The sequence below is a fragment of the Beta vulgaris genome, chromosome 6, assembly GCF_026745355.1.
Source record: "Beta vulgaris subsp. vulgaris cultivar EL10 chromosome 6, EL10.2, whole genome shotgun sequence".
Taxonomy (NCBI): Eukaryota; Viridiplantae; Streptophyta; class Magnoliopsida; order Caryophyllales; family Amaranthaceae; genus Beta; species Beta vulgaris.
In genome coordinates this window covers 56,640,150-56,653,598 of record NC_079207.1, presented here as the reverse complement: position 1 = coordinate 56,653,598, position 13,449 = coordinate 56,640,150, and the positions used below count along the sequence as shown (strand labels likewise).

The 13,449-nt window shown below is 34.8% G+C and overlaps 2 protein-coding genes across 2 annotated transcripts; one reads left to right on the top strand and one right to left on the bottom strand.

The window, feature by feature from the left end:
* The first annotated feature begins 337 nt into the window (after positions 1-337).
* LOC104897227 (T-complex protein 1 subunit epsilon) lies at positions 338-8,294 on the top strand. The gene is made up of 9 exons (XM_010684059.3): positions 338-716; positions 1,699-2,017; positions 2,896-3,244; positions 3,739-3,871; positions 3,968-4,020; positions 6,074-6,176; positions 6,566-6,732; positions 6,819-6,932; positions 7,925-8,294. Exons 1-9 carry the CDS (start codon positions 518-520, stop codon positions 8,093-8,095), a joined length of 1,608 nt encoding a protein of 535 aa, XP_010682361.1. The 5' UTR covers positions 338-517; the 3' UTR covers positions 8,096-8,294.
* Positions 8,295-9,581: 1,287 nt separating this feature from the next.
* Positions 9,582-12,754, bottom strand: LOC104897228 (probable pectate lyase 5). The gene is made up of 4 exons (XM_010684060.4): positions 12,541-12,754; positions 11,516-12,256; positions 10,892-11,030; positions 9,582-9,887 (listed from the first exon to the last, which is right to left on the bottom strand). The coding sequence occupies exons 1-4, from the start codon at positions 12,648-12,650 to the stop codon at positions 9,666-9,668; spliced, it is 1,212 nt and encodes a 403-aa protein (XP_010682362.2). The 5' UTR covers positions 12,651-12,754; the 3' UTR covers positions 9,582-9,665.
* Between the last annotated feature and the right edge of the window lie 695 nt (positions 12,755-13,449).

Here is a 13,449-nt window from a genome sequence, read left to right as displayed (position 1 = left end):
AGCTAATTTTCCATAATCAAATAGACCAAATAACTAGAAATGCCACAAAACAAAAAGAAGTGAATGTCAACTAATTAATTGGTTAAAATATTGGAAAATGGTCCTAAAAACCTCAGATTAAATCCCGTCTATTTCAATTACCCTTATACCTCTCTCTAATGCCAAAAATAATCAAAAAGAAAAAGAAAAAGAAAAAGAAAAAGAAAAAGACCACTAAATACTGAATAGGGTCTCAAAGTATGAATACCCAGAAAATGAACACTATTTTTGCTAGTTGGGTTAACGGGTCGGATAATCTATATTTGATATTCCATCCCTACTAGTACTATGTCACTCACTAGTCACTGCTGCTCTAATCAAACCGCGCTCTACTCATTTTCACTCTCTCCCATTCTCATTTCTCGCACCTTCTATAAACACCCTCTCTAGACTCTTTCTCTCTCTCCTACCTTAACTTCATCGCCATTGTTGCACCTTCTTCTTCTTCCTCTGCAACTGATCTAGCTCGCCAACAACAATGGCGTTGGCGTTCGATGAATATGGACGCCCCTTCATTATACTTCGTGAGCAAGAATCCATGACTCGTTTGCGAGGTTTAGAGGCTCAAAAGGCTAACATTTCCGCTGGTAAAGCCGTCGCTCGTATCCTTCGTTCTTCTCTTGGCCCTAAAGGCATGGACAAGATGCTCCAATCTCCCGACGGTGACATCACTATCAGTTACTTCTCTTTCTCTCTCCTCTTAGATGTAATTTCCAATTGTTGTTGTCGAATTAGGTTTTTTTGGATGACATTTTAGATGTGGTTTTTTTGTTTTGTTTTTTTTTTTTGAAAAATTTGAATTTAGATGTAAGTGCTAGGGTTTTGATTTTTGGTTAGATCAAGTAAAAGTTTGGGTTTCGGAACTGTAGAGTTGTAAAGTTTATGGTTATGTTTGTGTGATTTATTAGAGTTTTTGTTGGTTATGTTAATAGGAGAGATTATTTAGGGTTCAGAAATGTTTCAGGGTGTAGATTTGTTTTTTAGTGAGTGAGAAGTAAGGCTAATTGGTATATTCTTGAATCTGGGTTTATGTTCAAAGCAACCTTAGTTAATTAGTATATTCGCGAGTTGTATTTGTGAGATTTAGTTATTGTGACTAAGTAATTATTTGATTTGTGGTGCTCCATTTTCGAGGTTTTTAAGAGGGATGAGCTAGGGTTTTAGAATGTTCTGCATTGGTTTTTTTTTTTTTTTTTTTTTTTTTTTTTTTTTTTTTTTTTGTTAAGGAGATACTGATTTGAGAGAAATCGAAAGTAGCAGGTAAGTTGTTTATCATTAATGGAAAGTAGGAGTCTTTATTTTTGCTCGAGGGACTATGTTCATTTAGGGTTTAGGCAGATAATAGAGCAATGAAGTTTTTTTGTCATTTCCAAAGAAATGTGAAACATCATTTTCGTGGGGGGGAGAAAAGGTAAGAGTACAATGAGCAATTCCGTCTTTGGATCATAGCCTATTTTGTGAACGTGCCATTTGCATTATCTATTGTGAAAAGCACGTACAGTTGTTTTGAACTCTATAGAAGTTAATGTCAAAATTGCAGTTAACTAGGTTCGGATTTATTGTAGTGGGCTTGTTCTGAAGTTCTAGAGTAAGTCAATTTATTCAGGCTGTTTGTTTTTCTAAGTATGATTCTTACAGTGATTCTGTCCTTGATTTCAGCAAATGATGGTGCCACTATCCTGGATCAGATGGATGTTGACAACCAAATTGCAAAATTGATGGTTGAATTGTCTCGTAGTCAGGATTATGAAATTGGCGATGGTACGACTGGAGTAGTTGTCATGGCTGGTTCCCTTCTGGAGCAGGCTGAAAACCTCTTAGACCGTGGCATTCATCCTATTAGAATAGCAGAAGGATATGAAGTAGCTTCACGGATGGCCGTTGAACATTTGGAGAAGATCGCACATAAGTTTGAATTTGGAGAAGCAAATGTAGAGCCTTTGATCCAGACATGCATGACTACTTTGTCATCTAAGATGTATGCTTTCCTATCCCTCTTTAAGTATTCAAGTATTTTCATAATGTTTCATATGATAACAGTGATTTATAGTTGTAATCATTACTGAATAAAGTAGTGATTGAAAGTTCTTCAAAAGCAAAGTTTTGTAACTAGTATGGAATGAAGGAAGTATTAAGCTGCTCATTGTTTTGGAGGCAAAATTGGTCATGTCCAATCTTTGTCTGTGAAATTATCTAGCCATTAGAAGAGAAGATACCTCCTTTTTCTCATCCCCTCTTTCCTTGGTGGCCTAAACTGCATGTAAATTATGTCCAATCTTCAATGTCACCAGTTTCTTCTAGAAAATGTGAAAATTAATGTGATTGCATATATTCTCGGCTGGAGCTTTGATCTGCTTCACTACATGTTCTTCCCTTGATTGTTAAGATTTACCCATTTATTTATAATTTATTCAATTGCTTCAATTATACTTGCTAGTTATGATTATCTGCACTTTTTGAATTTGTGACAAGTTAACCCCCCTCTCTCTCTTTGAGAGCTAATCAGCTAACAACCATCTACGGTCTGTGCAGAACATATACGATCTGTGTCCGGTAGGAGTTTTAGATTGCACTTCAGTGAAATGCCACTTCTTTCTTTGATAATCTTGTATAAGAATAGTTAATCTAGTGTAAGACTAGTATGTGGTTGTTAGATGCTTATGTTCTCGGCCCCCTTAGTGGAGTTTGACAAGAGTTATAGGTAGTGACTCTGATTAAAATGTGTGACTATTAAATCTTCGTTTTGAGTTATATGCTGGTAATCTTGCTCATATTGCATTATGAATCACATTTATGTTTGTGATATTCTTATGTATCTTGTTACCATCTGGAAGTAAACATTTCCCTTTTTTTCAGTGTAAATCGTTGTAAGCGCACTTTAGCTGAGATTGCGGTTAAAGCGGTTCTGGCTGTTGCAGACTTGGAACGGAAGGATGTTAATCTTGATTTAATTAAAGTGGAGGGCAAAGTGGGAGGAAGACTGGAAGATACTGAACTCATCTATGGAATTGTTGTTGACAAGGACATGAGCCACCCCCAGATGCCAAAGAAAATTGAAGATGCTAACATAGCTATATTAACATGCCCCTTTGAGCCACCTAAGCCAAAAACCAAACATAAGGTTGAGATTGACACTGTGGAGAAGTTTGAGACTTTGCGTAAACAAGAGCAACAATACTTTGATGACATGGTTAAACAGTGTAAGGTAAGTTATATGTTATTCCTTTGGCGAATGTAGTTTGGATGCCATATCTTAAATTTCTTAGAAAAATTTGCTTGTTTATGCCATATCACCACCAATACTTTGATGAGAAGGCACTACAGTTTTACCTTTTCTGATTCCTACTTATGCGGGTTCATTTTATAAACTATAGTTTCCATGTCCCAACCCATTTTTAAGTTAGGGTTGTCTAGGGAAGCCAAAAGCTTGTATGAAGTACAGCTCAAACTCCTTTGGTGGGTTCATTCTAATGCTAGTTTGTTGGTGAAAAACTCAGTAGGATTTTTCTTCTGGATTAAACGCTTGGTCGGCTTGTTATTACCAGAAATTCTCATCCTTTAGAGTAATTGACTCCATTTTCTGGTTAAAGATATTCTTTTGTGTGATCAGCATGTCCCCAGAGAGGAAGTTGTTTGTTCCTTCTTAAAGAGTAAGTGCATATAGATAATTATCTAATTTGATGGGTTTGTGTTTTGCAGGATGTTGGTGCAACCTTGGTTATTTGCCAGTGGGGATTTGATGATGAGGCAAATCATCTGCTAATGCATAGGAATTTGCCTGCTGTTAGATGGGTTGGTGGTGTTGAGTTGGAGTTGATTGCAATTGCCACAGGTGTGAGACAATGCCTTTGTTGTAGTCGTTTATATGATCTTAACTGTTAAATCAATCTATTGAATGTACTGATTTGGATTTTCTATATAAATTCAGGTGGGAGAATTGTTCCAAGGTTCCAAGAACTGACTCCTGAAAAGCTGGGACGGGTATGACTGCTCCTTTTGCTAAAACATTTGTATGAATTATATGATTTCTGTCCATGGACCAATATTCAATTTGCTTTGGCATTGTTGTGGCAACGGGTTTTATCATGTGGTATTCTCCACTTCGGACCCAAACAAAAATGCCTTTAAGCAGGTTACCAATTTGTTTGGCCTACATATTAGTATTACTATGTAACTTGGCACTGTAATGTTTACCTGCTTTGTTAAAGGGTTTCAGATCAGTGAGACAACCTGCTAAGGCACAAGTTCTAGTCAGTAGTATCTTCCATTTATATGTCTTCAAGTCTTTCAGCCTATCATGCTTCTTTCATTCTCTTCCTCTCACTAAATGTTATATTTGACCAATATTACTTAATTCGCTAAAAACCCCGTGAATTGCGATCCAGAAAAACACTTTTTTACATGCAAGTGTTACACATTTGGGCTATTATCAAAATTAGATAGCTAATTCCGTTCGCCTACCAATTCTTGTGGTGTTGTGCTGCAAATTAGGTAACATTGTATTTGCCGAAAGTAGTGGCTTGGATGGCGTTCCCCTTTGACATATTTTTTTAACTCATCGTGATGATTGGATCAAGTGGATTGATTGCCTTCCGACAGAACTTCTGTTATATTCATTGTGACTCAGTACTGTGGGCATGAGTTTTGATATTTTAGAAGGAAGATTGAGTTTTCACAAACCCTTTAAAAACCAGTTTGTTGATTTCTTATTTTCTTTGGTGGACCTAATCTCTACACTTGCCTTCACTCTTTCACGTTCAGTTTCATTTATGAAGAACAAAACATATTAGGCTCTGTTCTTTTGGACTGAATTAATGGAAATTCAGTTCAGTTCACACAAACTCTACTCAGTTAAGGTTGTTCAGTTTAATTAGTTTCCTCTCACCGTTTTAATTCACTACAAATCAAGTTCAGTTTATTAGTCCAGAGCCTTACTGTAAATGATTTAATTGCAAAGAGTATTCTCCCCTCTTTATGAAGATGTGTTGTCTGCTCTATGAAGCCGAACGTTCATTTTGTCACTGACCATTTCACTCCTCCTTCTTGATGTTTTTCACACTTCCTTAATATGGATGTCCCAATTGTTTTTCACATTTTTTTGGGTTCAGATTTTACCTACTCTATCCGTTCCTAATTGATGTTCTTACTTGAAATCTTGACACTATTTAGAATTGCATAGAATCTTCTAAATTTTCCCAATATATAAGAAAAAACATAATCATGTGGGGTCTTATTTGATTCGTCTCAATGAGTACTTGAATAATATTACCTTCGTTTTGAAATAAGTGAAACACTTTTCTCTTTTATGTGAAGTTTTTTGAGATAAGTGTTTTACTTAAATCATAATGGAGGAAGCATAAATTTTAAGAATTTTTGACTAATAGATAATTACATATAATAATATTTAGAGATGTGCATTGGCTAATGTGTAAGTCAAACTAGGAACATTAACAAGGAACGAAGTGATTATATTATTTCCAAAATACCCAATGGGGTTAAACATGATATTGAACTATCTTGTATGAGTACTCTTTGTACTCATTTTCTTTAATAAACTAGTTATTAGGCCCGGGCTACGCTCCGGGTAAGGAAAATTTTCATTTATTATATGATAATTTAAGATGATAACACTAAATATTATTTGGTCTAGTGGTTAAGACTTCAGTAGATAATCTTGAGGTTTCGGGATCAAACCTTACACTATGCAATTTCTAAATTTTTTTTATTGTTGTCCATTACATGTAGTAAAACTCCCTTCGGGAGAGCGCCATGTGGCACCGTTTTTGGCTTAGGCATGCCTTTTAATATATTAGTGTAGATGTCATGTCTTTTGTTGTTTGAAGCTTTAATTTTTTTTAATGCTCAAGAAGGTGTATTAACTCCCAGTTCTAGCTTCCCATAAGATCAATGCTATTAGGTTTACTCCACATATTGCAATTTACGTATTTGTTTGCAGGTTAATGTTTGTAGTTGACTTGGGCGAACTTTCATGATAATAGCTTGTTTAATTCTGACATTAGTCCTGATTTTTTAGGCTGGGTTGGTTCGTGAGAAAGCTTTTGGTACAACAAAAGATCGAATGCTTTACATTGAACATTGTGCCAATTCCAGGGCTGTTACCATATTTATTCGTGGTGGTAGGTTCATTTCTCTGATTTTATGTAAAGGCTTATCTCACTAATGCATTATAAAAGGCAAATTATTCAGGGTAACCCTCTATGAATTTTTTATTTCCATCTAAAAATAAAATATAATAGAACTCTAAAATTTGGAAAACAGAAAATTATCTACGGTAACTCCATAGAGATTGTTTCATTATGAAATAGTGTTATTTTGGAAAATTGTTTTAAAGTACAGGGTTACCAATTTATCATTGATAATATCCCATTTAAAAAAGGAAAAAACAATTTCTGATTTGCCTAACTAGACTAGTCTAATTGCTTCTGATATTTTTTATTGGGGTTTGGTTCTGTTGCAATATGCAATCAATGACATTGATGGTAATGATTTCATCACGCTATACTAGGTAACAAAATGATGATTGAAGAGACAAAAAGGAGCATCCACGATGCACTTTGCGTTGCAAGAAATCTTATCCGCAACAATTCTATTGTTTATGGTGGTGGCTCTGCTGAAATTGCTTGCTCTCTTGCTGTAGAGGCAGGTGCTGATCGATTCCCTGGAGTTGAGCAGGTATCTTATAGTAGTCTGTTATTTATCAAAATTTTGAATGATTTTTAATTTTCAAAACTATAAACTGTCCATTCTTTCTACTGTAGTATGCCATCAGGGCCTTTGCTGAAGCTCTGGATGCCATTCCCATGGCACTTGCGGAGAACAGTGGTCTTCAGCCTATTGAAACACTGTCTGCAGTGAAACACCAGCAAGTTAAGGTAAGTGGGCTTTGTGGTACTCTATTTTCCTCTGCTGCACCATTCTTGTTGGATTTAATATATCTTGACTGTATCATGTTGATTGTGGTCCATGGCATTTCTTTTTAATTGCACAGCAAGGGATTCTTGTTGGTCTCTCATGTTGGAGTCTTTTAAAAATATGGCTTTATACTTTGTATTTATACAGAATTGCTTCCAAAAAGAGTTATGTAGTATATATCCGATAAATGTAATAGTTTATCTTATTGACACACCCTTTTTTCTTTAATTTTTAACATCAAGGTATTTACCTTTTTCTGTTTCCAAATGGGTACCTTTTTACAAGTATTTCTGGTCTGTTGACCTTACATGTTAATGTTGTATAATCTGTCAATGTGGCCTGACTTTAGCATATTTGACACCACTTGGCTTCTGCATAAATTGCTCAATTTACTCCTATCAATCTTCCAGACAAATTTAACAATGTAATTTATAATTAGTATAGATAGTACCCTTTTTTATTTTCTCTTTTTCTCCTTTCCTCTAATATTAATTTTGCTGTTTCAATTGATACCTTTTTTGTCCCTGCATGATACAAAATGCATTTGTTGTTTAGTAGGAAAATGCTAGGATGCGAATGTTGTGTGAGAACTCAGCTGTTTGATTTGATAAAAATTACTATACTGGATTGGCGATATTGTAGCTCTTGTATGTCACATTCCCATGTGCAAACATGTATTATCAAGAAGTTTCATAGCTTTAGGGATGGGTAGATGCTTTTTACAGGCCTTGGATTTCTTGAGCAATGCTGTGGGTCCAAATACTATTGTTGTTTCTCCTTCTACTAGAGCCATGATAGAAACAAAATGTGGATGTATGCCACATTATGCACATCCTTTATAAAGTTTGTGAAGATGTATAAGGGTTGCTGCAGTCTTATGTGGGGCTAAATTTCTGTTTGATGAACTGGAGATCTTACAAATCTCTGATTGTGTGCATTTTGATTTGAGCAGGAGAACAACACTTGCTGTGGCATAGATTGTAGTGATGTCGGCACAAACGATATGCGTGAGCAGTTTGTATTCGAGACTTTGATCGGCAAGCAGCAGCAAATATTGCTCGCCACCCAGGTTGTGAAGATGATTCTGAAGATAGACGATGTCATCACCCCATCAGAATTTTGATAGATTGTTCTTTTAGGATTATGTCGTGCAAGCCCCTCTCCTATTAACCGAGAGCAGATGCCATTTAGTTGGGTCTTTGCATTTGTGGTGTGAATTGAAACTTTGTTTCCCCTAAATTTTGCAACGGTGAAGCTTTTTACTGAGGCTGCACAGTTTGACTGTTCTTTCTGATTAATATAGATGTTTGATTTTGTGGTCTTTTCTGAGATCTATAAATTACCAAACCTAAATCTTTCTGAATATTTATATTTTAAGGAGTTATTGCTAATAGTGAAGTTAGATCTTGGCTTGCTGACATTTCTGCATAGTTTTATGCGGATAGGATAAAGCTGTCAGAGTCTAATCTCGTAATAAATTCAATGAGCTAGTTTTGCTAAAAATTAGGTGCAGACAAGATCAAAGGCATAAAATGCTCATGCGAATTTTACCACGGGACAATGGTGTGGCTGGAAGATAGGAAAGATTTGTCTTCTGATTATTTATGATGGTATTACTGTGGCTACTGCTTTCCATGTGAGTCTGACCCATAATTGCCTCCCACAAGTTTGAATGTCATCATATATACAGTATGATCCAACTTTTGAGTCATTTTATACAATTCTTCTTGTCTTATCCTTCTAAAGTTCGACTCTTTGGTTCATTTTCGATATGTTACTCCTTTGTCCAAGTTATTGCCATGTTAAAAGTGTAACCTAAATTGATGATATGACAATGTGATCCAATCAAGGGTAGTGTGGAGATTATTTTCATATACTAATGGACAAGACACCCTTTTATTTGCCAATATGTTGTAATTATAAAATTATAATGTTGCTTTGTTTGGCTTCAATAATTCCCCTGTTGGTTTTGGACATGCATATTAAGCGTAAACTTACGAAATTGATTGAGAAAGATTTAGGGGAGCCTCTATCATGATTACGTTGAGAATGTGTGAGAGACATTAGTGCAGCAATTTGCATCATGTGGATTGAGTGGTTTGCGTGGGGTAAATTGAGGTAATATGATGATTATTTGTGGAAATTACTTTTAGAAACATCATGTTTCTTCATATCGAAAATTAATAGGGCTGACAAGATATATATCCATGCTTTTTTTACAAACTCGCTCCGCGAAGATTCATATTGTTTAGAAATAGAGTTGCATGTATCTACATCGAGTGAGTCATAAGCCAAATAGCAAAGCAGTAAAAAGAACCAAAAGTTTATTGGTTTATCTCGATTGTTTTTCAGTTGGAAATTTACTCGTCCACAATAGACACACTTTGTAAAATTATAAGTTTGTTGTTGGCTATTGTTTAACTTTGGAGATAAATTTTAAGGTAAAAAGTACCAAATATTTGCTCTTATGAAAAGGTAAATAGCACACAGACACTCAGATACATATCGACTTTTCTAGCGCCTCAAATTTATTAAGAAGCAGGATAAGGTTGTTCTTCAGTATAAATTTACCTCGAAAAAGGGGAAAAAATAACTAAAAGAACAAAAAATTGAAGCAGGATAAGAATAATTTTTCCCCATTTAGGTAAATACAATTGGGATATTACTATTTTATGAATGAAATACTAAATAATCTAGCAGTGAGAAGATTTCTTGCAATTGAGGACACCAGCTGACATGGTGAGAGATCCCACAAAAGTAGAAGGCCTTGCATTTAAACTGGAAGCTCTTGCATAGCTTGAAGAAGCCCCTGCGCCTGAAGAAGTAAAGAAGGCTCCATTCAACATTAAATCTCCTTGTGATCTCCAGTTCCATTTCTTCCATACACTTTTTGGCCATTCCTCGCGTTTTGTCACCTATAATTTATTCACCAAACATTATAACATTTCATATATTAGTTATAACAATTAGTAATAGTATCATACCATTATAGAGACTCCCATCTTAGAGGCAAAACGGTAATTTCATATACCAAAGTAGAATTTTTTGGTACATTTTTAAGAATAACAAATTCTCTCTGGGTGCTAATTATTGTTATAATTTTCTCCGTCTAACAATTTTACGGTAAAAGATTTTTGAATTTTTTCCTTGGATAATGCAAAAGTGGGTTTTAATTCCCAAAATATGTCAAAAAAAAAAAATTAAATTTCCCTGCGTACCGTCCACGTAGGACGGCACGCGAGACATTTTTTTTCCAATTTAAGTAAAATCGCTACTTGAAGTAGCGGTTTACAAAAAAAAAAATTTTTTTTTTATTTTTTTTTATTTTTATTTTTATGTTGTGTAAACCGCTACTTGAAGTAGCGGTTCATTAATCAAGTTGAGTTTGATATGTGCTTGGAACATTTTGCCCAAGTAAACCGCTACTCAGAGTAGCAGTTTATATTTATAAACCGCTACTCTGAGTAGCGGTTTATACACATAAACCGCTACTCTGAGTAGCGGTTTACCTGGGATAAAACAAAAAAAAAAATAGTTTCTCGCGTGCCGTTCTACGTGGACACGCAGGGAATTTTTATTTTTTTGGGCATATTTTGGGAATTAAAACCCACTTTTACATTATTCAAGGAAAAAATTCAAAGATTCTTTTGCGTCAATTACATTGAAATTAATGGTAAATGCCGAAATTATGGTTATTAGGTATAAAATTTGTATCACTAATCCTAAGTAATTACTACTCCCTCTGTCCCATAATATAATGCTTACTTCTTTCTTTTCACGAGAATTAAGGAGATTAGAGAGAATAGTAGAATTCTAAAAAAAAAAAATTTAATACAGTACTTTTGTCTTGGAGCTACTCTCTTTCTTTAATCTTTCCTTTTAAAAAAAAAATCATAGTGTAAGGAAGATGAAAGTTTACCTCCTTGTTATCAGGGTCGTTAGGAGCAAGGAATCTGTTGCCTTGGCTGTTTATTGTAGGTGATGCACTTCCTCCAATTGCATACATTTCCCAATGGGTATAGTCATTATTCACCACATGAAAATATCCATGTCTACACCTGCCCAAGTTCCCCATTGCTTTAAAAAGTTAGCATCCACTACATAAAATAATGTTGCCCATCTTAAATTTGACCCTACCAAAGCACAAATAATTGCTAATAATAACATCCTAGTACTTCGTTAGTCCAAGATCAATAGTAACATATGCACTACTACTTCAGGATATCTAAAAAGTTTTCTTTTTGTCTACAATGATAATTCATTTCCTTAATATGCTATTACTTATAAAGGGTATTGCTATATAATTGTCAAGGCTGGATAATGTGATGCTAAACAGAATCAAATACTATGCAATATACCATGATGTAGACGTTTGCTAATTCTGTTTAACTATCATGCTTCTACAAGGAATTGGGGTAGGGGGCCTTGTGCGAGGACAACCCAGAGAAATTATTCTTACCAATTTTTTTTTTAAAAAATCATGCTTCTACAATGATATGCACCTAAAGAAAAAGTAAAAATGCAATACTTCGTATATATTTACCGTGGCATCCTCTGGACTAAGCCTTCACCAAAATGGTTAAAAGCAATAGTAACTTGCATATTTTTATCTCTAGTAAGAGAATCACTGTGTCCCAACAACATAACCTTATTATGATGAGTCATATAATTGTTAGAAATAGTGATGGCAGTAGACCCATGTATAGCATCAATCAACCCATCAGTACAACTAGAAAGCGAACAATGATCAACCCAAATATGACTACCACCAAAGATAGAGATCCCATCACCATCTGATATTGTTCTCCACCCATAATGAGTTGGGGTATCCCGCACCATAGCATTCCCTCCTGGCTTACAATCATGTATATGTATCCCATGAATTATAACATTTGTAACATATTGTATAGTAATGCATGGTCCACCAGCAATGTGGATGTTAGCTCCTCTACCATCAATTGTCTTAAAGGAGTTCACCATTAATTCTTGCTTAAGCTTGATCACCATATCACCATCAAATATGATCCACAATGGCTTATCTTGAATCACACCCCACCTTAATGTCCCTGGTTTCGGATTCACAGGATCATCACCCTTGTTCGTTACCACGTACATTTTTCCATTCTTACCACCAATTGCACCCTTGCCGAAACCAATGCCACAATCTGCTAGCCGTTGGCGGTTCTTCAACCACTTGTGGTCGCACCGCCAGCAATCGTCGATGGGATTGCCCGTTCCACATGAGAGGTATCCTAAATTTCTCCTTGTAGCATTACGAATTTTCCTATAATAATAACATAGTGTACACAAAACAAATGCTGTCATATTAATTGTAAATACATGTGTAAGTATTTGTTTTGTTTAGTACAAAAGTAAGTGCTAACAAAAGTAGAACATAACATATTTATGAACATAACGGTCTGACCTAATACTTTCACATCAGTTATTCCTAGCAGTCTTTTACGTGTTTATACATTATTTAGATAAACAAACAATCACTAAATGAAAAATATAACATACTATATATGTAAGGTAAGAGTTTATAAATGTGGAAGATTTTAAACATACTCTTGTACTTCATGTACTACTAGTTCAGGATCTTGGACAGGGGAGGAGTTGATGAATGTGGGAGCAAGGAGAGTAGTAAAGAGGACAATAAAGGAGAGATGGAATGCCATTTCTCCTTCTACTAGGAAAAGGGAGGAATTTGCAAGGAAATTTAAGGAATGTAAGGAAGGGTGGGTGGGGTGTTATTTATATATAGAGGGTGTGGAAATTTGTGTAATAGAGGAAAATTTGATTGGGGCCCATGTGGACATTTTCTCGTTGCTGGAATTATAAACTCTTAGTTTGGATCACCTAGTAACTTGAACACATCCCAACATGTCTATATATGCTTGATTAAGTAATTATTCTACATTAATAGTACAATGCAAAATTATATGAAGGTAGGAATTTTGCTGCTCTACAATAATGTCAAAGTTCTTAATTTATTATGAAAAAAGCTATATACAAGCATGGAGCCCTAAGGGCTGTATATAAGAAGCTAAAAATGGAAATAAGTTGCATTAATTGATCATTTATTACATCGATTGATGCAAAAATTTTCCATAAATTCACAATTTATTTCTATTTTATGTAATGTATTTATGTCTTATATGCAATCCTAAGGACTGCATATAGCATAACCCATTTATTACTAGCCTTCATATGCACGCGATGCGTGCGTTAATTTGAAAATTTGTTATTCTATTAGATACTCCATTCGTACTTTATTTATGATTAAACTTAAATGTGAAAAATTCAACAGTTAGATGAATTTAGATATATTAATTCGCTAATGTAAAAAAATAAAAAGGTTGTGAGTGATTGTTAACATTAATTTTTTTTTGAATGAATATTGAACAGAAAGAACAAAAATAATGAGTTGGTTTAACTGGATTAAAGAGTATCAAAGGTAGTGAATGTTCAGACTTT

What these genes read in the sequence shown, in the direction of transcription:
- LOC104897227 (XM_010684059.3), top strand. Translation starts at nt 518, where the DNA reads ATGGCGTTGGCGTTCGATGAATATGGACGCCCCTTCATTATACTTCGT. An exon ending in GTTGATTGCAATTGCCACAG is followed by an intron (nt 3,872 to 3,967) that starts GTGTGAGACAAT and finishes ATATAAATTCAG; the next exon opens with GTGGGAGAATTGTTCCAAGG. An exon ending in TGAAACACCAGCAAGTTAAG is followed by an intron (nt 6,933 to 7,924) that starts GTAAGTGGGCTT and finishes TGATTTGAGCAG; the next exon opens with GAGAACAACACTTGCTGTGG.
- LOC104897228 (XM_010684060.4), bottom strand. Translation starts at nt 12,650, where the DNA reads ATGGCATTCCATCTCTCCTTTATTGTCCTCTTTACTACTCTCCTTGCT. An exon ending in TTAGTCCAGAGGATGCCACG is followed by an intron (nt 11,031 to 11,515) that starts GTAAATATATAC and finishes GAACTTGGGCAG; the next exon opens with GTGTAGACATGGATATTTTC. An exon ending in ACGACCCTGATAACAAGGAG is followed by an intron (nt 9,888 to 10,891) that starts GTAAACTTTCAT and finishes AATAAATTATAG; the next exon opens with GTGACAAAACGCGAGGAATG.